The following is a 26,874-nucleotide window of genomic DNA, read 5'->3' on the forward strand; positions in this document are numbered from 1 at the left end:
TACAATAAATTGAGCAGACAGTTCAAATGTCTCAGGTGTGTCTATACCTGTATGCCACATATACCAGAAGCTGTGAAAATGAGGTTTTCTTAACCAATTTCTTCAGCAGACATTCACTAGATTTTTCAGTGCACAAATGCTAGGGTACAACTACTGTGCATGACAGTTTAACTTCATTGACATCTATGCAAACAAGCATTTCTGATATTAAGTGAATGATAAAACATGGCAGATGCCTCCTAAGAATCTCTCAATAGCAGTTATTTCATTTCTCCCATCTAATAAGAAGCCGAATACAGAAGTAATCGACTCATTTGCATATGTTTATGTTGAAATCATTGGGATTTAAGTAAGTAAGTACCACTCTCCCATGCAAGTTAGCCCATGCAGTTAAGAGAGCTTCTAGAGTCAGGGCTTGCTGGTGAAATACTTGCGCTTTTCCACTTCATTCAGAAGTCCCTACAAGCTGCTGAGAGTAGTAACATCATCAAGGACAGGCAGCTGAATTCAGTACCAGATAAACCTGTCAGACCTCAAAAGACTATCCTTAGGAAGGAGCACTGCCTTAATCCAGCTTCTGACCTAACAGAAAGGCCCGGAGAGCAAGACATCACCTCCATATCTGAGAAGGAGAGTCAGTAACCAGGCACCACAAAAACTGAAGTACTGCTCTGCCACATGGCAGCAACCACCCTGCCCTACATGGAGCCAGTTCTCTTAACAGTTTTTGTAGAACCCAGCTCTACAAATTGCCTGAGCAACAGCCTCACCCAGGTTGCTGGTAGGGTGGTGCTGGAGACCTTTACTCCTCTGCACCATCCAAGCCCCTGGAACCAAAGATGCTGAGAAAAGTGTCATTTATGTATTGTTAATATTATTACACACACAGTATCTTTCCCCAGAGTCTTCTATATATGATGTCTAGGAAGCACAGCTCCAAACAGTGTCTGAAAGTACAATCAAGAATCCAAATGCAGATAACTTGCCAGAAATTATCTTTGCCCATGGTTAGCCCGTGACTCATCTTACCTAACTTTATCTTTCATAACATTGGCCATTTCTCTTCACATTTGCTATTTCTAACGTTAGCTGAGAGGGGTAATCCCCATTTTTGCATTGATCAGACTCATTTTAGACAGGACGGATTACCTACATCCTAGAAGGACCTTCTCTCTCAACTAAAAGAAATGGCAACACCTTCATTAAACTAAATGCCATAGCTGTAAACAGAAAGTTTTCAGGCACAGCAGCACTCCTTCAGGTCTGAAATAGAATCCATAATCTTTAAAGTTTAAAGACTACATGGAGTCAATGAGTTTAAATTGGCCCATACATACTAAGCAGATAGACCACGAGGGGCCAGGAAGTTAAGTGGCATTTGCAGATTTGTAGCACGATGAACAGAGGAGGATGAAGTAATAAAACTCTGTTTCTAGGAAAGAGAGAAAACAGGTTCTTTATCATACCCTTTTGTGCTTGTGATTCCTAGTATCCCAGAGACCTGCAAACTTTAATTTTGCGACTCCTTGAAAAGGTTTTTTTGATGTCAGTTCAGCTCAGTTCAGAAAGGGAGGGAAGCAGAAGCTTTGTCCCAAATGTTTTCCCATGGGGCACGCAAGGGCTCTTGCCCTTTTCAGCTCCCAGTGGAGGTTTGTTCTTGTACCTCAGGCCTCCTTAGTTTCATGCATGTTACCTTCCTAAGTGCATCTAGATTAAATTTACTGCATTCTGGCTCCTGTATATGAGCTATTCATCACCTAATGATTTCCTTAATATCACTATCCATATGTACACTAGAAGCAGCCAAATCTGCTCTGTAGACTAATTACTTGAAAATTAGGGGAAAACCAGGCTGATTACAGGACCACAGTAAAACAAACGCCTACGTAAAAAAGATTTGGAAAAGTTCTTCCACCAAGTTCAAAAAGTATCAAATGAAAGACAAGAGTTTTTTCAGTATTTTTGGCTAAAGTTTCATGAGTTTATGAATAAAGAAAAGGCACATTTCAAATATGCAGTTTCTGTGATTTTGATCACTATTAAATGTAAGCTTCGGGAGTTTTTTAAGCAGAGATGAAATCAAAATTGTACAACAGTTGATTTTGGTACTTGCTTAAACCTGTAAAGGGTGTTACCCGTTGCTAGTAAATACTTCCATTTTCCGCCACTTAAAATTCTGCCAATTTGGAAGTAAAGATCAAACCCTACTTAGAAGAAAGGCCTCTCCTATTTTCAGGCAGTCTGCATTGCTTTCTCTCACTTCAATGGCACAATAATAAAATATCCTGGATTTTATGCTTGGCTGGTCTTTGAAGAACACTCAAACATTTTAATTTTTAAAACTGTCAACCCTCATCACCTTAGGACTTTTTTGGGGGTTGTGTCTTAAAAATGGATTTAGCAAAGAAGTTAAAATACTGCTTGGAAATATCCTTCAGAAACACAACAGCTGAAAATTTTAATGCAGCTAGTGTGCAATTACCCCAAAATGGACTATTCAGTCCCCAAAGGCAGAGCTGGGCTGTCTTCAGCATACAGTTTAGAGTTGCAGTTCAGCTTAGAACTTGTCCAGTAGTATCTGTACACTGCAGTGTCAGGCTTTGTTTCCTTTGATATACCCTTTAAATTATGAAGCAATGAAATTATGTGGGAAATACAGATCATCTGTTATCTGTTACTGCTGTAACTGCTTACCCCAGATACCTGTAGTTAAACAATTGCTATGAAGGGTTTTATATTTTTGACTTTTTCTTTCTTTTTAATGAAGTATTTTCAATATGATACCAGGAAGGTTACTTTGAAATATTATGACAAGCTGTTACTGATTCTGTCACAGTTCACTATGACATCATCTACACTACAGTCTAACCAGCTCAGGAAATTGCTCAATGGATTATTCATCACTTTTAAGACTCATATCTTGCAAGAAAAAGATAGAAAACCTTTTCATCTGAACTGTTACTTAACACTTCAAATAAAGCACTGTATTACCAAGCACAATTTAACATGAATCATTCAGCCTTTCTAGCACATTAGCAAGAACACCACCACAAAACCCCCAAACACTTACAACTTCTTTGAAAACAAAAGGGTCCTACAAGACTGTTAAGAGCTGAGTGCTAGTCACCTGTTATGAACAATGCACCTACATTTTTATAAAAGCTTATCACTACAAATTACATCTTTAAGAGACTACAAGGTGAGATTACAGGGCAGTAGCAGAGTCTGTGGGAAAAGAGTTTTGTTTGTAATGACTTCTAGCCACCTTTACCACCAGAGTATTAGAGTCACTCTTAATCACTGGAATATGCAAACTCAAGTACAATTCCTATCTCAGCTGCAAGACACATTTACTAGACCAACTACACAAAGGGCATGATAGGTAACCCACAATTTATTTTCCAACCTTCAGAGGTGACTCTTTCCCATGAATCTCCCTTGCGTATTACAGAAGACAAAAGAGCACGGGTGGCTTCAGAGGTCACAAGGCGGAAAAAAACCTGCTGTCACACCTGTGACATATGCTGTATATTCATATACAAATTATATATATTATTATATATATATATATTCATATATATACTATGCTGTATATTCATATACAAACTAAAAGCGTTCCTCTGGAACGCACTGAGCTTGCTTCTGCAACCTTTATCCAGACAAAACTAGCAAGGATGTAGCACAGAAAACACAGAGAAAGATTTAGGGGTGTCTCTGGGTAAAGGAGAGCTTTCAGCAAGTCACCTGCAAACCAGAGAGGGAGAGAGACAGTACCTCTCATAATTTTGTCTATTTGGAGACATGATTGCTAATACTTGTTTCTGTTTCCAAAATGCTTTGATGCAGTCTGCAAGGCTGTGTAACTGATGTACTGAACAAATCAAACAGCAGTCTATCAGCTTATTGACTGTGTGTGACAACATACGTGGTACAAAAGAGTGAGAGTTGTTAATGGCCATGCTAACACAAAGTTTTGGGAACGACTGCGTTCAAAAAAAACTAAAAAAAGCCCCACCATGATACTAAAACACTATTAACCTATAGGATTCACTATAGTGTTACTTTTTAGAACAGTTAGTATCCTTAATACCAGAATGTATTAGTGAGCATAGGAAGAGTTATCTCCATTTTACACACAACTGAGAGAAAGCAAGGAATTTACCTCTGGCCAAACACAAGAAGCCTGGAAATTAGTGTCAAACCTGAGAATTAGTTCCATAACAGTTTTGTTGTTAAAATGCTTTAAAAAACCCGTAAAAATACAGCCATGAGAACAAGCTATTTCTACCTCTGCAATGAAACACCCTCTCATACTTTCCTACTTTGTGTAACATTAAGTCTATATTTTCTGGCACCATCTGATCTTATTGTGAAAAGAAAACCAATTTACTACACATATTCACAAACATTTTACTTTTAATATTCTGCAGTCAAGGGCAGAACATTTTATCTGAAGACTCCACACAGGCATTAGAAGTCAGAATGCTGAAAAATACCATCAAATTCTGAAAATAACAGCACATTTAAAATTAACAGGTAATTATAAGTATCACTTACACGCCACTTAGCACATTTATAGACTGCGTCCTCAGCCCATACCCCGTGTCTTTCAGATTGGAAATAATTCCTAACACATTAATATTGGAACCCTTTGATCCAAAGTCTTTTTCACTGTACATTATCATATGGGAGCTTGTGAAATCCTGTTAAAAGAAAGAGAAACATCATAAGGAAAATGCAACATGACATCTTAATGCACTCAGGAGATGACTACTACCTGTTCTTGGAACTTACACCAACAATTGGTCGCAGTGACTGCAACTCTTCATCATAGCCTCCCCAGTCTGTCCAATCCCGATATGCTCCTTCTTCCAGCAAGTACTGATGGCCTTCAAATCCAGGCTTCTCATAAGCGACCCAACTAAACAACAACAACAACAGTCTGCATGTGAAAACGGACAACAGCCACTCTGTGTTGTTATGGAGGAGATACATATGTGTGAAATTTGTTCTTTTTCTGTATTTGCAAATTTAACCCAGGCTTCTATCTAAACCCAAAACCCAGGAAAACAGAGAAAATAAATGGGTACTGAATTTGTCCACTGCAATTTCCAGCCTATGGAGTTAATACTTCAGCAGAAGGGGAAATATTGCTGATGTTCTCCCACACTTACATTCCTCCCAGTACTTTCATGGATCCCACTGATGTAAGTGGAAGGCTTGTTTTTTCTTCTGACTCCTTGTCATCAAGCATAAAGATCTCCGATTCTATTTCCACATGTCTCCCTTCAAAGAAAGGCTTCTCATAAATGATTACCTGCAGCAGAAATGAAGTAAAAGAAAAGTTACAGAGAGCATGATAAATTCTGACAACAGACAGTTTCTTTTGCATGGGCACATAAAGTAGAAGGCAATATTATGGAAATAATGAGTGGGATGTCTCTGTTTTCTTAAAGAGGTCTTTCCCTTAGAGATGCAACATGAGGGCCTGAATGTTCATTACCCACCTGCATTATCCAGATAGATATTCATACTGTCATATATGTAAGTGATGGATGCATAAATGTGACAGAAATTGCAGTTTCATAGTCATATACAGCAGGATCAGCTGCTAAACCATCAGTAGCTGGTACATAGTCAAGATATATTTATCTACCCAAGTGTACCTCATGTGTTATAAAATAACTTTGGACAATCAAATAAATATTGACTTTTACCTTTGGCTCTCCACTGAATTCAACTTTGCGACCACCCTGAAAAAAAAAAAAAAAAAAAAAAAAAAATTAAGTTGTCTATACTTATAGGCAACTGTAAGAATCATCAGCTCTTCACAAAGACAGAATTAAGATGAAACCTTCCTTGAAGAACACAAGTGAAAACAAAAAGGCAGATTAAAACCAGAAATGGATGCAATCAAATGTTGAAAGAGACAAGTATTTTACAGACTAAAAATTCTGTTTTTCAAAGAGTTACATTTTTTTGAGTCTTGAAATATCTAGCCACTTTAACACAACATTTCTACACATAAACATGGGTAATGTAACTTGCAAGTAATAACAGTATTTTACCATTTTCAAGGGCCTCATGGACCTAATGTAGGCTTCCTTCTTCTCCCAGAATGCTAAATTTGGATATTCACCAGGCTCCAACATTAAAGGAACTCCCTGGAAACCAGGTTCTTCATAAATTAGCCATCTAAAGGGCAGGGGAGGGTGGGGAGAAGGAAAGGAAAAGATAAAAACCTCATAACATTTCTGAACAGTAAAGAATAAGACAATATGCCTACTTTAGGAAAGACAACACTGTACCCTTAATAAAACTTTGCTTCTTTACAATTGCCAGCTACAAGCTGGCATATGGGCAAAATTCAGTGCCTGTGCAGGAACTGCCAATAACAGATGTGTTTTGTTTGAACAGGCTGAAAAAAAATAATTATCAGTACAATGAACAGACAGTTAAGAATTTGATTCTCTCTTATCTGAAGGCAACTCAAGTTTTGACTCAAGTTTCAAGACTTAAGGTTATTCTGTATTATTTTTAGAGTAGTTATAAAATACGCAGAATCAATTTTCAAGAACTTAAAAGATCTCTACTAACCTAGGCATGAATTTGTTGCAAAAACTGTTCAACACAAAGTTCTAAACTTGTGTTATACATAGAAAAACCTGACAACTCCTTAGAAATCTATTTCCTCATGGTTTGTATCTGCTAATAAATCTGCTTTGAAAGACATAATTTTAAAAATTCCTGATTGGGACAGCAACAGTAGTTTTTCAAAGCTTTTTCAAGAAAATCTTAGCCAGTAATCACTGGGAACAAAGAAACATAGTGCTGATCTTTGCATAAGGATGGCGATGTATTTCTTCCAGTTAAATTTACTGATCTCTCAGAAGTTCAGCATGGAGCAGTATTAAACAAACAGTAAACTGGAACACTATGCAGCCAACCCTTCAATCATGTAAGGATCATAACGTATCAATCTGGCGATATCAGAAAGACTTTAAAATAATCCAGCACTCTGTTATGCTTAAAAGGCCGATTCCAAGCTGATGCAAACTGGCACAAGTTGGTATAGCTTCACCACAGACATAGGGTTCCAGGAAACAAACAAGGAGCTTACGTTTTATTGCTGTCTATAGCTCAATGTTTGATACGTTGTGTCCTACCACTCAGTAGGCCCCCAACTTACGGCCAGTCACAAGTGGTGTTTCCCAGGGCTAAGTACTGGGGTCAGTTCTGTTTAATGTCTTCATCAATGATCTGGACAAGGGGACCAAGTGCACCCTGAGTAGGTTTGCAGACAGCACCGAGTTGAGCGGGATGTTGATCTGCTGAGGGCAGGCAGGCTCTGCAGAGGGAGCTGGGCAGGCTGGACCGATGGGCCCAGGCCAGTTGCATGAGGTTCAACCAGGCTCAGTGCCGGGTCCTGCCCTTGGGTCACACCAGCCCCACGCAGCGCTACAGGCTGGGGGAAGGGTGGCTGGGAAGTGCCCGGGGGAAAGGACCTGGGGGTGCTGGTCAGCAGCCAGCTGAACCCAGCAGGGTGCCCAGGTGGCCAAGGAGGCCACCAGCATCCCGGCTTGTATCTGAGACAGCGTGGCCAGCAGGACTGGGGCAGTGACCGTCCCCCTGTACTGGGCACTGGTGAGGCTGCACCTCGAATCCTGTGTTCAGTTTTGGGCCCCTCGCTGCAAGAGGGACGTGGAGGTGCTGGAGCGTGTCCAAAGAAGGGCAACGGGGCTGGTGAAGCATCTACAAAGCAAGTCTCACGAGGAGCAGCTGAGGGAACTGGGGTTGTTTAGCCCAGAGAAAAAGCACCTCAGGTGGACCTTGTTGCTCTCTACAGCTACCTGAAAGGAGGCTGTAGTGAGGCTGGGTGCTGGTCTCTTCTCCCAAGTAACAAGTGACAAGACAAGAGGAAACGGCCTTAAGTTGTGCCATGGAAGGTTTAGATTGGATATTAGGAAAAAAAAAATATCATGGAAAGGGTTGTCAGGCATTGGAACTGGCTCCCCAAGGAAGTGGTGGAGTCACCATCCCTGGAGGTATTTAAAAGGCGTGTAGATACGGTGCTTAGGGACATGGTTTAGTGATGGACTTGGCAGTCCTGGGTTAACAGTTGGACTGGATGATCTTAAAGGCCTTTTCCAACCTAAATAATTCTGTGTTTCTAACTTCCTTGCAAAAATTTAAACATATGGAAGATGAAGGAGAAAGTACAATCTGAAGATAAAGGTGCGTTGACTCATTTTCATTGGCAGCTTTTAGTAAACAACAATTAAGCATGAACACTGGGAAACTTCAACAAGATACAACCACACCTGCATGGCAAGGTGACTCAGAATCAGAGCTTCCCTCAACTGCCAATAGCGAACTATGCCATGCCTGTAAACTAATGGAAAGAAAAACCCCTCCAGCATGCAAAAAAGTAGCACCAATTTACTGAATTTCTCGTGCAAGCAATTGGCAGAAACAACTTCTTTCTACACTGGACTAATGAACTGACATCTGAGAAAGATTATTTTTCAACTGTCTAGTTTGCTTCCTAGTGCAAATACGAGTCTGCCTTTCCTCAAGGGATCCAAATGCAACACAGAGAAATGAAGACTAAGACTTTACACAGATTTAGTGCAAAAAATGTTGTCACACTGATGCAAAAATAAGGAGCAGTCTGAAGCGTGAGAGATGTGCGCTGGCTCTGCTTTCTTACAAAAAAATTGTAATTTCACTATTCACAGAATGCTTTTAAGTGAGGGACAGAAATGAAGTGGAGAAGTAGATGAAGTCAATTAGTAATCAACCTCTAAATAACTGACCTGATTTCATTACTCTTGGCAGACATGTAATTTGCATTAAGCTTGTAGTTCAACAGAAATAACCTCCTGTCAGAGAACCAACTGCCTGGACATCTTAAAATTTCCTTATATACCCGAGTGCTTAACTTTTTCCTTGAATCAAGGTGTAAAGATTTAATCAGATAAAATACCCTTTACCTAACAACTAAAATGCCTCATTTATCATCTGGCATATTTGAATACGTCTTTGCAGTGGTATATAACACTTGTCTTTAGTTGGGCAGGTTTTGATAGTTAAATAGACTATTTGCAGCAAGGCAAATGCCATCATCAGTGCTGAAACACAACACGGCCAACAGGTAACAACCGAGGTCTGCACACCCTGTGAAGTGTTCTGCAGGACCCAACATCACTGAAAAGCAATTCCACTCTTGCTTTCTCTGAAAGCGGCCTCCATCTTGTACATACTTTTCCTAGTATCACTTTGAGGCATATTTTCAGTACCAATTTACAAGTTTGTTTATTAAGTTATCAAAACTACCAATTGTACAATGTCTGGATTTTACTTACAAGTCTCTTTTCTCATAAAAGCTTGCTTAGTTCATGGCATACATTAGACTCCTAACTCAGATGGCTAGGTATTTTCAGGTGACATAAACAGGTATGTCCTAAACATCACCACAAACACACTGATTAAAATGCACTGTGAAATACAAGAATGCTTTCCAGAGTCCGCACGTGACACCAACTGTTATTTTGTAACACAAGGGCTTGCAAATTTTCTTCTTCTGGTACAAAGATGTAAAGTTTAGAGGAAAGCAAGCAGGAAATGTGGTCTTGTAACAGTTCATCCCCAAACTCTCATGATGTTTGCTTGAATGAGAAAGAGCAGGAGAGGCTAACTCATTCCTTTGCTACAAATATACAAGGGTTACTCTGTCTTTACTATATGCAAGCAGGAGAAAACTGGCTTTAACAAATCATTTTAAGAGGTCAGCCTCTCCAAGGGTGGAAGCATTACAGTGAGGTACTAATGCTACTGTCAACAAATACTTCCAAAATACAGGACTAGAATTAACATAAGCTTGCTTGCATGTCTGATAGGTGTAACAAATCGTTTAAAACAAATTCCTTTCATAGCAGTACATGTTCATGCAGAACTACGCACTTACATGCCCCAGTGTACTTTGATAGAACAAGTCTTCTGAGTGGCGCCGAACACTCCTGTTTCTTCAGTGTCGTCAAAAAAGGAAGTCACGATTCCTAACCCTTCAGGTTCTGTATACAAATCAATTCGGCAAACCCTGTAATCCTGAAAAATGAAGATTGCCATAATCACTTAATCTGTGCTGTGAGTTCTGTAATTAATGTGGATAACTAAATCAGTTTTGAAACACCTGGTTATTTTAAATTGCTTCTCCCCCTTGTCAATTACTACTGCTATTAGATGCCTATAATAAAAGTATAACTAGGCCAGTTTGCCTGTCTCTGGACCAAGACAGTCAGCCAATCTCTAATCAGCATTTACATTGTTTACTTTCTGCCATCCAGGCAGGAATGCATCTTCCTTCATCAGTTAACATCTCCTCTAGCAAATTAAATCCGAAGAAAATACCAAGCAAGCCATTCTTGAAGAGAACTGCAATTTAAGCAAGAATTGTAGTTACAAGCAATATATATTCCTCCTTTTTCTTTTCCTAGTCAAATTACTTTATAGTTATGTTTGTTTTGGCAACCTGCAAAGGTAACTACTTAATAGTAGGTTAAAAGTGCACGTAGGAAGGCTGTTCCACCACGTGTGAAACTCCATGGTAAGTTTCCACATACAGGGCTATTTTTTTGAGTATCAAAGGAGGTTTGGTGTTTGACACTGAAGTTTAAGTGTAAATTTGGTTTATATTAAAAAAAAGAAAAAGTCACAGATGTCTTCTGCAAATCTGAATCTATGGAATTACTGATGGTTTTCTGGGATGTTTTTCCTGAGAGACTGACCAGGCTAAAAAGAATATGCTGTACATAGCACTTTGGAGGCTATTCTAATAATAAACACTAAGTTTTCTTCTTGCCCTATCCTTCCAGTGCATGCTACCATAATCCCCACTGTGCAAAAGTCCCCACATTTATTTTGTGTATAAAGAAAAAATTCAACACAGAAGATTGTTTCATGCATTTACAACTCATGTTACACTTGTGTTGTAATACACCAATCACACTTTTTATCAGTATAGAACACCACCAAGCATTAAAGATCTATACAAATTTTCTTCACTTCTATTACTTGCCTTAACAACATGTCTTATTGAACCAATCACTGCAGGCTTTAGAGATTTGCATTCCATTTGCTCTTCAGAAGTACCTGCACCCCAAATATCTGGGAGTTCCAGCTCTCCTTCTTCCAGGGGAATAGAGGGACCTTCAAAATTTGGTTTCTCATAGAGTATCCAGCTTAAAATAAAAAAAAATCTCATTTTTAATGGTGCTTTATCAAGTGTGAATTGCAAAAATCATGCTCCCATTTAACAAATCCTTTCATAAGAAATATTATTTCCAGACCCTTCCTGCCACCCCAGTACAGCTTATTTGCCCAGTACTGCTGATACAAGCCATTTCTGGTCTCTGTGATACTTTTAAAAACAATGGTAAAAACAAATATGCCTACCACTGACTTTGTAATTTCATCCAAAACTCCTCCACCTTTTTAAATTGATGATTTGGGGCAGCAAGACTACTGTCTGTGAATACCAGACTTTTGCATGAGATACCGATCAGAACCAATTTGTAGGCCAGAAAATGTTGACACTGCAGACTGTTGTGTCATGTACAAACAGACATGCTACTTGGATCCTGTGAACAGCAGCCTAAAGTTTCACAGGGGCTTGTACAGATGTGCCAAAGGATGATAAGACTGCTCAGAAGACAAGCACAACTTTAACAGCAGGTTTGAATATATCACTAGATGAAAACTATATCCATGTGCAAATACAACCCACCCTCTGCTCCAAGCTCTCAGCTGAAAAGGGGAAAAAACCACCCAGTCCCCTAGTCCATGTTAAAAAAAGAAGACCTGGTTCACACAGATCAAAAGATTTTCATTCCAGTTTTCTGAAGCTAAACAGCAATCAGTGTGCTTCCCAGTACCTCCTGCTGCAGCTAGCCCTTTTTTCCTGCAGCTTACTATCAGATCACTACTTTTGAGAACCTGTTTGACTGTATCACAGCCCGGCCACAACTTAACTTGCCACGCTATCCAAACTAATAATGGCTGTTCTCGTAATACTATGAAGAAAGTAGGAGATTAACTTGTTTTGACTTACTCTTAGGCAATATAGCTTTTAGAGAAAAATTCCCTCTGGACTTATCAGAGAAAGAGTCAACCATCTCTACACCACCACCTTATACCTCTGGACACGGAATTAATCTTCTGCATCCAAATCCATGTCAGACATGGCTTTAAAATCCTTTGCTAGCCTTTTAGCCCAATCCAAATACTTTGCAAGAACCCATAAAGGGGAGAGGAGTCAAAGGGCAGTGTAGCTGGACAGAATCTGTCATTTCATCCCATGCCTATGCCTGGTGAAATGTTGCAGCCCTCTAGATCTTAACACTCACTCAATTTGTCAGTAAAGTAAGTTTCCCAGCCCAGAATTTCCTATTGTGGAGGAAAAATGCCATGTTCTTGCTCAATGTCTACTTTACATTGCCAGTTTGCAAGACAGACTTACTGTCAACTACATGCTGGTTCTGTTTCAAAAGATTTTTGGATAGACCAATAACAAAGAGTAAAAATCAATCTCTTACCACCCTCTGATGACTTTAACTAAAATCGTTGGTGACAGAACCCAAGAACTGCAATCCAGAATATCATGGAAAACTTCGATACCGTTTTTTTGATAGTCTGATTCACAGTATATCACCAGCTGTGTTAAAAAAACAAAACAAGAAAAAACCACAAACACCAATAACATATAATTCTATCTTGGTATGCTTTAAACATAGAGAAGAACAGTAAAGATAATAAAATTGATCTTACCTTGCCAGGTCTGGGATTGATTTTACTTTGTCCATTTCTTGAAAGTGCCTAATAGTGGGGAGAGGAAAGTAACAAAAAAACCCACAAATCAAAAATGTATTCAATGAAGATGCTCAGCTACAAAAACTGAGCTAGTAAAACAAAATAAATATTAGTCTGAACAGTAAAAAGCTGGTAACACTTCAACTACACCTATTTACTGTTTTGATTCCTTCTTCCTCCTGAAGAAGAGTATCTTGCCACAAATGTACAAATTTACACACTTTTTTTTTTTTTAATCCCAAATTATTATTTCACTGAAGCCAATTAGCCTCAGATTTGAAATGCTTTAAAATCCTTCTGATCAGCTTCCTACAAATTCCAGGAGTTTCAAACCAAGTGACTACTTTAAAACCTGGCATTATGAAGTACATGCTCTACAATGATAAAGATATTAATGAAGGTTTAAATGTCTAGTAACCACAAAGCATGCAGTAATTTTGAAGGAATATATGAAAAGACTGAGGAGGGATGATGGCATATCCATGTATGAACTAACTAGCATAATCAATTTTGTGCTGAACACCTCCTAACAAGATAGGTTTCTTCAAAAAACACCAGACACTCTGCATTAAGTGATAGACTAAAAACGTGGAGAACAAATAAAACACATTGAGGTACACAAAATCTAAAACAATGCTGAAGTCAGTGATAAATTTTATGATATAGAATATATGGAAAAGTTGTGGTTGTATCACTTCATCTTAAAACAAATAAAGCAAGCACTGCAATTATGTGTTTGGTTTCCTAGCAAGGACAGGAGTACCCATTCTGGGACAAGGTCCCGCTCTTCTAGGAACTATTCTAACGAACAACAAAAACCCCCAGACAGGTCCTGCCTCTAAATAGGTTGCAGCCTAAGATAACCAGCAACATGTGCATGGAACTAATTAGAACGTATTAGTCAGCACAGAGGGCAGGTAGTGGTCTCAAAACAGAGTTCCTAACCACCATCAGATTTCTGTAGCATCATCAAGATGTGTTGAAGCATGACTGGTTTTTTAGCCTGTGCTTCAATTCCAGTTAGAACTTGCTCTGTGTTTTAAGGAATTACAAAGTCATTGTTTTGGGCTGCCCTTACTTTTTTCCTTCACACTACCCATTAGCCATCGCATCATCATTTTCTTAGTCAGTGGAAGATGCACAGTAGGTATACATCATACAAACATTTCCAGTTCCTGTCTAACTTGAGCAAGACAATTCCGAGTCAGCAACAGTGCTACAGAAATCCTGGAACCCTTTGGAACCTAACAGGCTTCTCTCAACAGTGAGCTTATATGTGTACATACACCCTTGCCATATCAGGCCTCCATACTCTACTGAAAAATTGAAACCCACTCAGGAGCAACAGTTTAAGTAGCAAAAAAAAAAAAAAAAAAAATTAGTACTATTCATTTAGCTTTAAACTCAAGATTTCAAAACCCAAGCAGGACCATCCCGAGTAAGAAAGCCTTTCTAACTGGCAGTGTAAGTCTACACTACTGCAAACAACCCCCCTAACTTTTATCCCCACACTAAAACATTTCTCATGAAAGACAAATCTACATCCTCAAAATTACAAGATACCATGGATGATTTCCTTCTGCAATGTGAAGAAGAAAGATTATTTCTACTACTCCTCCACTCCCTTCTAGTAGAACTGTAACAGCAGATAACCATTAGCTTTGGAAGAGTATTTCACAAACTTTTTTATATGCTGCTTCAATTCCACAGTTCACATTAATGTAGTTATTAAACTCTGGAGAACCTATTTCTTCCCACGGTTCTTAGATCTCAGGATTATAATTTTCCTCTCAGGTAACAGCATCATCGGTTCATCATTTTGAAAACAGAAATCACAAAGTTCTCCCACATTAGGGTAAAGTTGCCTCAAAGGGAAAACGTAAGTCTGCCTTCACTCATGATGAATAGATGCTCCTAATCAGCCAAAGGAATCGCCACCCTCTACTGTAGCAGCACTTTCAAAAATTACTATTCTGCAGTTCTTAACATATTATTTAAGAATATGTATGTTCTATCAAATGCACGGGAATACTGGGAACAAAAAGAGAGGGCTAAAAAAGAAAAGCTTGTCCTGTTACTCATTTAACAGTGTAATGGCTGAGTGTCTTGCTGGAAGAGGAGAGAGGTTAGTGTCAATAGAAGAAGCAGGCATCAGCTTTCTGAAGTTCACAGAAAACACTCTACTAATTTACAATAAAAAATAAAATTTACATGTTTACATGAGATCCGTTTCAAAATAATACAAAATCAAGTATGAAGACTTATTCAAACATACACTTCCATATTTGTGAATAATCTCAAAACAAGGGCAGCATGAAGAAACATAATCATGTTAATAGATGCCATCTCATTTTCACGTGTAGCCGACATCAGGTGAAACTGATACCACACCTACATTCACCTCCATGTATTTACAATCTATGCATGTCCCTAAGAAGGGAAACAAAACAACACAATGTATGCACATCATCTATAGAAAATAAAAAAAGCTGGATAACTTTCCAGGCAGATTTTTACCAACACAGTACTTACATCCACATCTAATAAACCAGCGGGGACATTTGATTCATATCTGCTTGTCCCCAGCCAGCTGGAAAAACTTTTCTCAGGGTTCCCATAACTGGGCATTTGTAAACTTAGTTCTTTTTTTGCACTATCTGCTTGCATATACTTCTCCACAAAACTTGGAAACTTGACATCTGAAAGAGACTGAATTGCAAAATCAAAATTAACAGTCATTCAGCAGATCGATAACATTTTACATGGTTGCATTTCATGAATGATGTTTAATTACCTCAGATTTTTGAGGCATGCTGAATGGCCCAGAAACATCCTGTTGTAAAGGAGGCATCCCCGAGGAATCAGTTGTAAAAGCTGTTGCAGTGTTATTCACTGAAGTGACAGAGGGATTAAAAACCTTTTCTTTAGATGTAGAAGACAGCAAGCTTGAGAAGAGAGAGCTTTTTTCAAGCCGGGATCTCTTAATTTCACCATCTGTACCATCAATGTTCTCCTTTCCATTTATTTCTTGAGTAAAGGCAGGTTCCTCTCTATTACATGACTGCAGGGCTTTGAATATGATACTTTGCTCTGTTGAGGCACGCTTGGGCCTGACTCTGGCTATTGTTTCCAGGCTTTGCATCTTAATTTGCTGGGCTGGTAACAGATCCTGTGTTTTGTCCCTCCTCAGTCCCAAACCAAAAGTAAACACACTAGGATCAAATACTTTCTCTAAGTTGTCTTCATGAATGGGAGGCATTGCAAAGTGGGGTGCTGGGGACTTGGGAAGCTTCGACCTCTTCTTTTTCTGGGGTAAACAAACTGAGCTGTCCAGGTTTTTTATTGTTTCAGCAAACTTCTTCATGTCAGATGGGGAATCAAAAATGCTATCATCCTCAGCAGATCCATTACAGGTTTTGCTGGGGCTCTTTTGTGTATTGATAATGTGCTCTGATGCCAATATGCCATCTTGACTGCTGTCATCATACTGTGGTGCTGCAAAGCTCAGATCTCCCGGCTTTGCCTTTTTATCTCTATTTTCCATCTTGCTAAATTCTGACCTAGAAACCTGATGGGATGGTAAAGGATATTTATCATCATTGCAAGGTGATAAAACATCTGTGTTTGGCAGCATCTTTTCTTCATTTCTGTGGAATTCTGAGCTTGCGTTATTTCTTTTGTAGGAAGTATCTTGAGTATTTTCAGTTCTACTGGGCAAGTGCAAAGGCAGTTTAAAAGGTGGACTTTCTTTTTTAGCTGTGTTTAATTCTGGATCAGGTTGCTTCACTGAGACACTACCAGCATCATTTTTGCTGCTTTGGTTAAAAAGGGATATTGCAGCTTTTACTTTAAGTTCTGTTGTCTTCCCAACATCCTCAGAAGAGGCAGAGCCTTCTTCATTTTTGCCTTTTAATTCTGCAGTGCTTTCTTTCTCTGATGTGCCATTTTCAAGTAACTTCTGGCGACTGCTTTGCCTATTTAACGTTTTATCAGGCTGATCGCTTTCCTTAGGTTGTTTTCCAAATTTCAGCTTTGCTCTGCCAACAAATGTGCTTGGTACAGTACTGTTTTTTGAAGCAGGGATGTCAGTAGGCCTCTGGCTCTGGTTAGCACATTTATTTTCAAACAAGGAAATTTTGTTGGCAATGTTGCTGTTAGTTTTATTAACTGGTTTTTCAAGAGTTTCCTGCTCACCTTCTAAACTGTCTTGATTCATAGGTGCTTTAAAATTCAGCTCTACATTCTTCAGTTTGGCTGGACTACAGGAAGCAAAGTGATACAGAGTTACATCTTTAATTAATCTTAAAAAGACTTGTAAACAATTTTCAAAACAAGAGTATGTAGCATTACAATGAAATTTTCCAGTCATATTAAATTTAAAATTTTGTATCTCAAAAGGAATTAAATAAAAAAGGAGTAACTATATGAACAACCAAAAAAAATTAGACACTAAATAAGGAGAATATATTTCAAACATGTATGTAGTTCTGTAATGCTCAGTAAAACAAAAAACAGAGGCCTACAACATGTGCAGTTGAGGCAGAGAGCTTAACTAGGCATGACTGACAGACATTAAAATTTAATAGTGAATAGGCAGAATAAATTACACGCATGCAATTCCCTACAGAGTTTAGGAAACAAATCCCAATTCATTAAGGTGATAATGAGTTGGTTAACATTTGAATGTACCTCTCCCACAAGTTTTGAAGACAGCTGCCCAGATCCTTCGAAGCCCTTACACTGCAGAAGCAACCTCAAATCTAGTGAAAGACCTCTTCTGGCCTCATTAGTACTGGTGGAAAAGCAAACTGCCCCCAGTCACTGCACCATCACTTGGCTAAGCAAACACTGCATGTGAGGACTCTCCCATTTCCTTCAGGGAAAGTCAGCTAACAATTAAAATTGTGTAAACTAAACCTGCTAATTTTACAAGAATTGAATTAGGAAACACTTACAGGAACTTCTCCATCAGAGTGGATAGAGAAAGCATGTACAAGTACATAGCACACAGTACTCATGTACTATGGCAGAAGGCTGATGACATGCAGCCGTGGGTTTTAAGCCTCCTTCCTCTGAATACCTCCATCCAGGAAAAAGCATTTGTCCATATCACTTGCTACTGCAGGAACAGTATGAACAGCGGTGAAGATGCAGGGCATTTGTCTTCAAGATTTATCAGTCAGATAAGGAGCGTCAAGGACACCACCATCACCTCAAAGGCAGACCTGTTCTCCAAAGAGCAATCTGGAGACACTCTGCAGTGGCAGCACAGACGGAAACTGCACTACATGAAGACTGATGATGGCAGGAGATAAAAAACTAGCTTGCAGCAACAATCTCCAAAGCCTCAAATGCTCTATCAATCAATGGATGGTTCTGGTATTTAAGTGCTTTCTTCTTTTTTTATCTACACAAACTGTTCACCAAGCACTCAGGCAGCTCTTTAGCTCAAGAAAAAAAGCGTGAGATACGAGTTAATATGAACAACCTAAAAACTGAGATCACTCCTTTCTCCTCCTTCTCCTCAGACCCATCCCAAGCATACTAAAGCAAGACTCTCCATTGAACAAGCTTCTTTTCTTGGGAAAAGCATGAAGAACAAACTTACTGAAATAACAGAAGGAACCCAATATTAGCTGCTTAAGAATCTACACAGTAAGCAACTATTAAACATCACCATGTCTTTTTGGAAAAGAATTCCCGTCAGCACTCATGGTAACTACCAGCCTGCTCATGTCGGTTCACATAAGGCCCTTACGAAGAACACACGATCAATAAAAAAGGAAATAGTAAACTTAAGAACAACTGCCCATACTTCAGATAGATGCTAATCAAACACACTTGGAAAATTTAAGTCCAGAGAAAGGAAAAAATTATTCCTGAAAGGGGGAAGGTAGGGAGGGAACTACCACAAAACATAAATATATTTAGACACTACTTTTCATCTGCAGTACAACTGTTTTTCCTAACCTTTTGGAAGTTAAATTATTCTATGACTCTTTTGGATGGTTGCAAGGGACGTCTAAAGATCAGCTAGTCCAACTTCCTGCTCAAAACAGGGATAGCTTCAAAGCTAGATCAAGCTGCTGAAAGCTTTGTCTGACCAAGTTCTGTGTATCTCCAAGGGTCAAGATTTCACAACCTTACTAGGGAAGTGTTACAGCAGGTCAGTCAGCATCACTGTGAATTATTTTTGCCTTATACCCCATTGAAACTTCACTGTTGCAACCTGCAACCATGGCTATTGTCCCTTCACTGCACACCTCGGGGACAAATCTGGCTCTACCTTTTCTGTAATACCTCTGTAGGTAGTGAGAGGTGATTGAGGTCTACCCATATCCTTCTCAGTTGAAGAAATCAAGCTGCTTCAGCTTCTCCTCGTACATGGTATGCTCTAGTGCCATCACCTTCTTAATGGCTCCCCACTGCATTCATTCCACTTTGTGAACATCTCTCTTGTACCAGAAGAGAGTTGGAATAGGAGGGAGAGGTACAACTTGATACAATGCCACAGACGCAGACTCTTGAGCACCAAACAGTATCTGCTTTGACCTGCTGGCTATGCTCCTGGCAACATGGCCCAGCATAGGTCTAGCCTTCATCTGCTACAAGGATGCACTACTGACACATGCTGAATTTGCTGTTCACCAGGACCCTTCATGTCCCTTTCAGATCAGCAAAGGATATTGATTCCTCTCCTTCCACCTGTATTTTCAAGAGGTATCACTAACAGCCTAGTTATCTCAACAGACTCATTTCCATACCATCATTTTGTCACTTGCACTACTACATGCATTTCAACATAACACATAACATTATCTTCCTAATAAAATCTGTCTCTCCCTGTATGCCTTGTCACAAGCAAGTTTAATGGTTAACACTGATAGTTATCAGCCATGCCTAAAACCTGTTTTAAATGAACACCTAACACCTCACAAGCCCAGTTTCAAGCTTTGCAAATTTACGCAGAAACAACCACTTTAGCATTTTGTATTTTACATTCTGTGGTATTTCTGCACAGCAGCAGTAGCAGCAAGAACAGCTGACACCAAAGAGCAATAGAAAGCTCAGCCCTGGAGCTCCATCCACTACAGCTGGCCTCCTCTAACTAGTCTTTTCATTACACCTTTTTCCATGCTAAGAAATACTGATTTTAAATGCAGCCAAAAGATATGTCTTAGTGCAAGAACCGAGTTTCAAAGCTTGTTTAAAAGTAGACGTTGTTTGAGCATCCTTTAAGTCTCCCCTCTGGTATGGGGGGAAAGCACTGAAAGATGGATTCACTTAACAGTGCAAATGCTTTCTTACAAACAGCCCAGTGTGACTGATTCCTACTACCCATTGCTGATCTGCAATGCCAGGAACAAGCAGGCACAAGAGAAATACTGATGTCCTTCTCTTCAGCTACACCTTGCAGCTAACCTGTGGGAGCAAGCAGTTAAACCTCTTCTAACGAGTCATAAATGGAAGGTGAGTCACATAGTTGAAGCATACTGTCCAAAGCATGTCAAGCACGTAACTGATGCCAAAAAACGTTGATGCCAAAACATCAGATTGAGGTGAGCAAAGAAAAATGGCATGTTAACAGAGCAGAATAATTCAACAAGTGGGCATAAATGCAAAGACAACTACAAAACCATGTCTGAACATCAAATCTGACAACTGAAGCCAAGTTTTGCTCTAAGCACATCAAAGTAACTACTGCCTGAGGTTTCATTTACTGATTAAGATGTACCATCAACCTCAGTTTAGTCTCAAACCTGATAGGTTTTCCCTTTCAAGAGCAAGAAGTATCCTGTGACTTCCAAGTTCCAGTACACAGACATAAAAGAAGAAAAGACAGAAAACACTATCATTACTTGCAGAGAACCAGCAAAACCAACTTCTTTTAAAACTGTTTCTAAAGAAACTTGATTCCCAGAATTGGCACAATGTCATTAGTAAGAGACAGTATGCATTTTTAAGTTGTAACTACTTTGATTATACAAAATCCATCTTATAGGAGGCAAACAAGTCTGTGAGTAAATGACTGTTTTTCAGTCTGAAAGGGATTGATGTGGATTATCTAACAATAATTTTTCAACTTTTGAAAATGGAAAAGTTATCTGTTCTCTAGTTCAAAGCAGTAACAAGAGAACAAAAACCAATACCATCTTCTAGTAATGGCACCATCTTTCACTTTCCCATTTTACAGCAGCTTAATCCACATCCAGGTTTACCGTTCATGTGTTCTGATGAATGACTACAAATTTTACCAGGTAATCTGACCATATCAGTTCGTCTGGCTCAAGAAACTGTAGTGCTGTGCAGTGACAGCTATCAGATGCATCAGGAACTTTGCATGCAACACAGAAGTCCCCACCCAGGGCTAAAGTTCCTATTGCAGCAGCAACGCCAAGACACAGTGCACCACACACCCCATAAAATGAGGTAAAATAGAACAAGCTGTTTATTCATTAAAATAAAATCTGTCAGAAAAGATACTTGTCTATGAGCACAGCAGAAGATAATTCACTGTACAGCAAGCCAAGGGGATACCCAGAAAAATGAAATTCAGCTACGCAGGCATTTATAACTTGATCATCGCTAATGACAGTAACACAAAGAGAAAAATATGAAAGCTACCTTTCCTTTGAAGTTGTGAACATACAAAACTTCACAATTTAAGATTTGTAATCTATACTGCCAGACAGCAAAGCATCACCACGTACAAAAATACCACAATTTAACTTTCAGTATTATGCGGTTTTAATTCAGTTACAAACGAACAAACTCTATGTAGAGTATTACAAATCACGCAAAGGAAATTGTTCCAAATGCTCCTGTGCTTCTCCGATGTGGGAAGCATAACTGAAAACACAGATGTTTCTTAAGCCATAATGTTGAACCTTCACATCCCTGTAACACGACTGCACAGCAATTATGAACATGTGGTGTACCTCAGGTGGACCTACAGGATTCAATGTACTCTTCTCACGTATAAATGAACGTACCAGAATGAGGAAAGCAATAGTGCGTAGTACATAGCTGTGACAATCAAACAGCGGAAGTAACAAATGTCATAAAGTGATTTACTGTAGAAAAGAACATAATAGAATCCAGGAAATCAATTGCTGGACTCATACTAGTCATTACAGTGGAATTTATAAATATATCCACTTTATAATCCTAAGGAAACCACTGATCTCCTCTGTTTGACTGATGACAATTTCTTTGAGTTTAAAACCAAATCCTGCAAACTAATATATGCACAATTCTGCAAATTCCTGATGTTATTCACACACATAAAAATTTATAAGTGATTCATCCTAAACATACAATAGCAACTATACATACTGACATTTCTGGAGTCTGATCTATCATATCATTTGATGGATCAAGTTCTACCTTGTGTCCTACATGTCTTCACAAAGTAACCAGCAGAACTTACGTTGTTTCAAAGAACAACTTGATCATTTTCCTTATTCTGAGATTTTCACATACAAAACCTTCAACCGCATCCTCAGCTGGTTACAGACAGCAAAACTACACTAAGGTCAGTAACAGCCAAGCTAATCTGAGCAATAACTGGGGCCCTGACACTGATGACAGAGCAGCTTCTATTTATGTTAAATTATTCCATATAATGGAACTGACACAAAGAAATTCTCTATCCACAAAAAAAAATGGAAAAAATTAATTTTCTAACACATGTAAACTACCGTGTTTGTTGTGTTAACTGTAATTATGATATTTTTTTTTTAAAAAGCAGTTCTTAATTGAAAATAATCTAGATAGAGAAGAGAGAGATAGCTAGTGTTCCTATAGAATCCTAAATAGAGATACAGGCAAAATCGCAGCCACAGGGATAAGGTAAGCTGATTTGTTACTCACAGGCTAATCTTTGTTGTGACTGTTCTGGAAGCATCCGAACTCTTCAGCTTCAAGCTGTCTAAATCAGAATTTGTCTGTTTCTCAGCTGACGTACACAGGTCTCCATTTTTAATCCCATCAGTACGCAAGAAAGCTCTTCCGTCTGAACCATTGCCGTGCTTTACTGCTTTGGTCTCATTTCTGCCTTCAGTAAACACCAAGGCAGCGTCTTCTGTCTTAGCAGCCAAAGATTTGGGAGACTCCAAGCTGTCTTCCCCAAAAGCCACAGGTATAGCTCCCTTTTCCACAGAAGTTCTTTTTGTCACTGGGTTACTCTCTGGTGATGCTAAAGGTTGCCTTTTTGAAGAGTAATCTTTTCCCTGACCCTTCAAACCAGTAGGGGAAATGGGGACAGAATCCGACTGATTCTTTTTGTATGATCTTCTCCTTGCAGGGGTTGCATTTGAGATCTGCTGCTTGCCTTTGTCAGCTTCAGTTTTAGATGCCCCTTTGTGAGCAGATCCAACTCTTAGATCCTGATTATTACTTGGGGAAGAGGAATTCCTTTCAGGAGTCTGCTGAGGAGTCTTCACTTTTCTTTCTGAGTTTATTATCTTGTCTGAAAACACCTCAGAAGGGACATCATCCTCAAAAACAGATTCTTCTCTTGAAGCAGTCTCAGCCTGGTTTCTTTCTCCATTTGGAATGTCACTAGATGACTGCGATTTTCTCCTTTTCCCGGATCTTTTATTAGCAGATTTTTTATCCATCGTGTCTGAGTCACTACAGTTTTCTTCGGATGTAACAGTCACAGGTTCATTAAGGAGTTCATCTGTTTTTCTTAGATAGATATCAACTGTTAACACTCTAGCAGAATGAGTGCGTTCATTCACTGCAGATTCCAACTCGTATGGCAAATCCTTTGGTTTTGCATGCCCAGGCTCCTCAGACACCCACGTGTTCACAAGCTGCTTGTGGCTTAAGATACTTTTTTCTAAGTCTTCACTAGGCAACTTTCTCAAGGTTTTTATGAAATCTGGAGTTGTGGAATTATTTATATCTGTGATGGATTCTTTCTCCAGTTCCAGGGTTTCCACATTCAGGCTACTCTCAAAGAAAGAGTTTTTAATGGTTTCACTACTGCTGCTCCAGTCTGCTGACCACTCACTGTCAGAAGAGACTCCTCTGCTATTCCATTCTGAAATGGTATCACGATACAGTGGTCCTACTTCCCCACTGAAATTATATTCCTGCGTCTCACAAACAGCACTGATGTTTCTCACTTGGTTTTGTACTTGAGGAGCTTCGTGTCCTTCCTTTACGTGCCTACAATATATCGGCTGCGCTCTGGGGGGGGAAACTGACCTCTCCCCTTTCCGATGTGAAGCGTGTTCTAGTGAACTTTTGACATTTTTCCTTTTCCCTGTACCAAACAGATTTCCAAGTCTTTCCAAAACTGGTTTCTTTTTATTGTCTTCTCTGGAAGAATCTGGAAATTGTGAAGTGGACTACAAAAACCAAACAAACAAACATACATTTGGTTAATGTCGAAATTGTTTCTATAATACATTTGTTTGTATTAGCACCACCTATAAATTAAAAGGACACAGCGAAGGGAAACAAAACAGTGTATTGAACAACACAAGCTCTCAAAAAAGAACCAGAAAAACAAAATCCTCAAAGAACAGTATAAATCCCAAGATCCTTCTGTATGTTTTTGCCTGTTTGTTTACAAGTATGCTCATGTTGCCTTACAATATACCAACACCGTATGCCCCCAATCTCAAACTTCTGCAGTTAGTTAACGTCACCCAAAATAATACAAGAAAGCATCCCGGCATCTGCGAGACTGGGAACAAACGGTTGGTCAAAACTTCCCTCACAAAATGCAAGAGTGGGGAGTTTAACTTTCCTCTCCACACTGGCTGAGTTAGTTTTGACACTTGCACCGGGAGAAAATAGCTTCAAAGGTGTAAGTTGTATTACAAGTCATACATTTCTCATTAATGAGGTTCAATAAATACTTGGGCTTGTTTTGGGCTAGAAAACCCAGAACTATACAGAGCCACTGCATCACTCAATGAGCTTTACTGGGTCAAACGCTGCCGTGGATTACTCCTACCGAAGTTTTTCCCTTACAACTTCTAATTAACATGGTAAACAGGAAACACGCAACAGCACTGCCGAGTATACATGCATATTTGCATTTTAATATATTAGCACTTTTCACATGCCGGTACGATGAATACTTGTTTTGAGATGTCCATTTCAAAACACCGCGAGTATTTCCTACTTCGGCGGACCTGACCTGCCGAGGGGAGCGGGTTCCCCGCGGCAGCACGGGGGCTGTTGCGGCGCGTTTTAAACATAGTTTATTCGCTGCACACGCCGCGACCGCCCGCCGGCGCCCGAGCGGCTCTCCCCGCGCCCCGCGGCGCTGCAGCACGCGCGCCCCCCGCGGCCGCCCCGGCCCTCCCGCCGCCTCCTTCCCCGCGGGGAGCGCTACGGGATCACCCCGCCGCCGCCCAGCCCCGCGCCGCCACGGCCCCCGCGCTACCGGGAGGGTGAAGCCCGCCGAGGCTGCCGCCGTCCTCCCCCGTCCCGGGACGGGATGAGCAGGAGGAAGAAGCCGCGGCGGACTTTACCCGCCCCCAGCCGCGCCGCATCCTCGCCCGGCTCCGCAGGTGCAGGCGCGGCAGCCTCGCCTCACGTCCCCCACGCCCTGCCACTCACCGCCCGGCCCGGCGCGGATCGGCGGCCCCTGCGCGGAGCTGCCCCGCACGCCGCTACCCCGGCGCCAGCTGTCTGGGCGCTCCGCCTCGGCCCGCCCCCGCACCGCGCCTCCTCCCGCCCCCTGCCGCCGCTCTACCTGGCCGGGCCACCTCCCTCGGCCGCGGAGGGAGGGGCGGTGGCCTCGTACCGGCCCTCAGCGAGGGCGAAGGCCGAGGGGCAGCGGAAAGTGCGGTAAAGCGGGCGCCCTCGGCCACGGGCGAGGCCTTCGAAGGGGCGGCGGAGCGCGAGTGGGCGCCGCATCCCGTACGTGCCCCAGCGGCCCGCGCCGCGGCGGGTTCCTTGTTACCGAAGGCAAAGCGCCGCCCCGGGCGAACCCGACGGACTTTGACGTCGAGGGAGAAGTACCGCGGGTTGAACGCGGGCGGCTCACGCCGCCGCGGCAGCTGGCTGGAGCGAGGGCTGCCCGGCGCGAACCCGCGCCCGGACCCGGGGAGGGCCAGCGCTCTCCCTCCGCCCCGGCGAGGGGACGGGGCGGCGTGGGCCAGGGCCTCGCTCGCCTCCGCCCGCTACGAGGGGCTGCGCGCGTACCCGCTGCCAGGGGTGCGGCCTCGCCGCCGCCCGCGAGGAGGGGTGTGGGGGGGGGGCGGCGGCGGCCCGGTCTACCCCCGATCCCGGCCGCGCGGAGGTGCCGAGCCCTAGCAAGGCGCCGGGAGTAGGCGTCGCTCCCCCCAGCCCCGCGGCAGTACCTGCCCGGGTAGGCATGCTGGGGCCGGCACCGCCTGGCGGCTGGGGCCCTTGTGGCAGACCTCGGTTCAAAGCCCTGCGGGGCGATGAACCCTCATTTTCCACCGCGGAGCGCGGGGGCCGGCGGGCGCGGCTGCCTGCGCCTGCCGCCTCGGCCTGTGCCTGCCGCGCCGCCCGCGGGCCGGCCCCCGGCTGCAGGGGCCCCAGGTGGCGCCCCCCGCCTGCCCGCGGCCGGGGCGGCGTGAGAATGACTCCGCGGCCTAATGGTGCCGGCGCTCTCCCCGGGCGCTCAATTAGTATTTAATGCTTAATGGATGCTAAACTAGTCCTCTTCTAATTAACGCTTAATTACTTATATGAAGTGGAACAGCTTCAACAGGAAGGACTACGCAGGTCTCACTTCGGCGCTTCTGACGGCCGTGTGCGGGGGCGGGAGAGGCACCAGGTCAACCCGCCAGCAGCTAGCCAGGAGGCCTGGCCTGCAGCATGTCTGGCCCTCTAGCTATTGAAGAAAATTAGTTTTTTTAATCCTCTCGCTTCCTCCTCCGGTGAAAAAGTGTTAAGTTAGTTATTTTTCCTTCAACAACTGACTAAACTTGGCTTCTGTTCTAAAACTCCCCCAAACGCAAGCTGTGAAATGGCCTTGGCTTCAGGCAAGCCCCACAGAGCCTGTTTAAT

At 41.4% G+C, this 26,874-nt stretch overlaps 1 protein-coding gene across 1 annotated transcript in view; it reads right to left on the reverse strand.

Moving 5' to 3' along the window:
* The window catches only part of CRYBG1 (crystallin beta-gamma domain containing 1), a 45,866-nt gene extending 20,570 nt beyond the window's left edge, over window positions 1-25,296 (reverse strand). The window contains exons 1-13 of the mRNA XM_080389837.1: window positions 25,277-25,296; window positions 22,741-24,227; window positions 15,662-17,126; window positions 15,400-15,576; window positions 12,826-12,873; window positions 12,594-12,712; window positions 11,078-11,240; window positions 9,968-10,107; window positions 6,069-6,195; window positions 5,718-5,753; window positions 5,175-5,317; window positions 4,795-4,921; window positions 4,558-4,703 (exon numbers count right to left, since the gene is read on the reverse strand). Coding sequence (XP_080245963.1) covers window positions 4,558-4,703; window positions 4,795-4,921; window positions 5,175-5,317; window positions 5,718-5,753; window positions 6,069-6,195; window positions 9,968-10,107; window positions 11,078-11,240; window positions 12,594-12,712; window positions 12,826-12,873; window positions 15,400-15,576; window positions 15,662-17,126; window positions 22,741-23,489 — 3,440 coding nt within the window. The 5' untranslated portion in view covers window positions 23,490-24,227; window positions 25,277-25,296. The remainder of the gene's footprint in view (window positions 1-4,557; window positions 4,704-4,794; window positions 4,922-5,174; window positions 5,318-5,717; window positions 5,754-6,068; window positions 6,196-9,967; window positions 10,108-11,077; window positions 11,241-12,593; window positions 12,713-12,825; window positions 12,874-15,399; window positions 15,577-15,661; window positions 17,127-22,740; window positions 24,228-25,276) is intronic.
* Between the last annotated feature and the right edge of the window lie 1,578 nt (window positions 25,297-26,874).

Source organism: Falco punctatus, assembly GCF_963210335.1.
Source record: "Falco punctatus genome assembly, chromosome: 5".
Lineage (NCBI taxonomy): Eukaryota > Metazoa > Chordata > Aves > Falconiformes > Falconidae > Falco > Falco punctatus.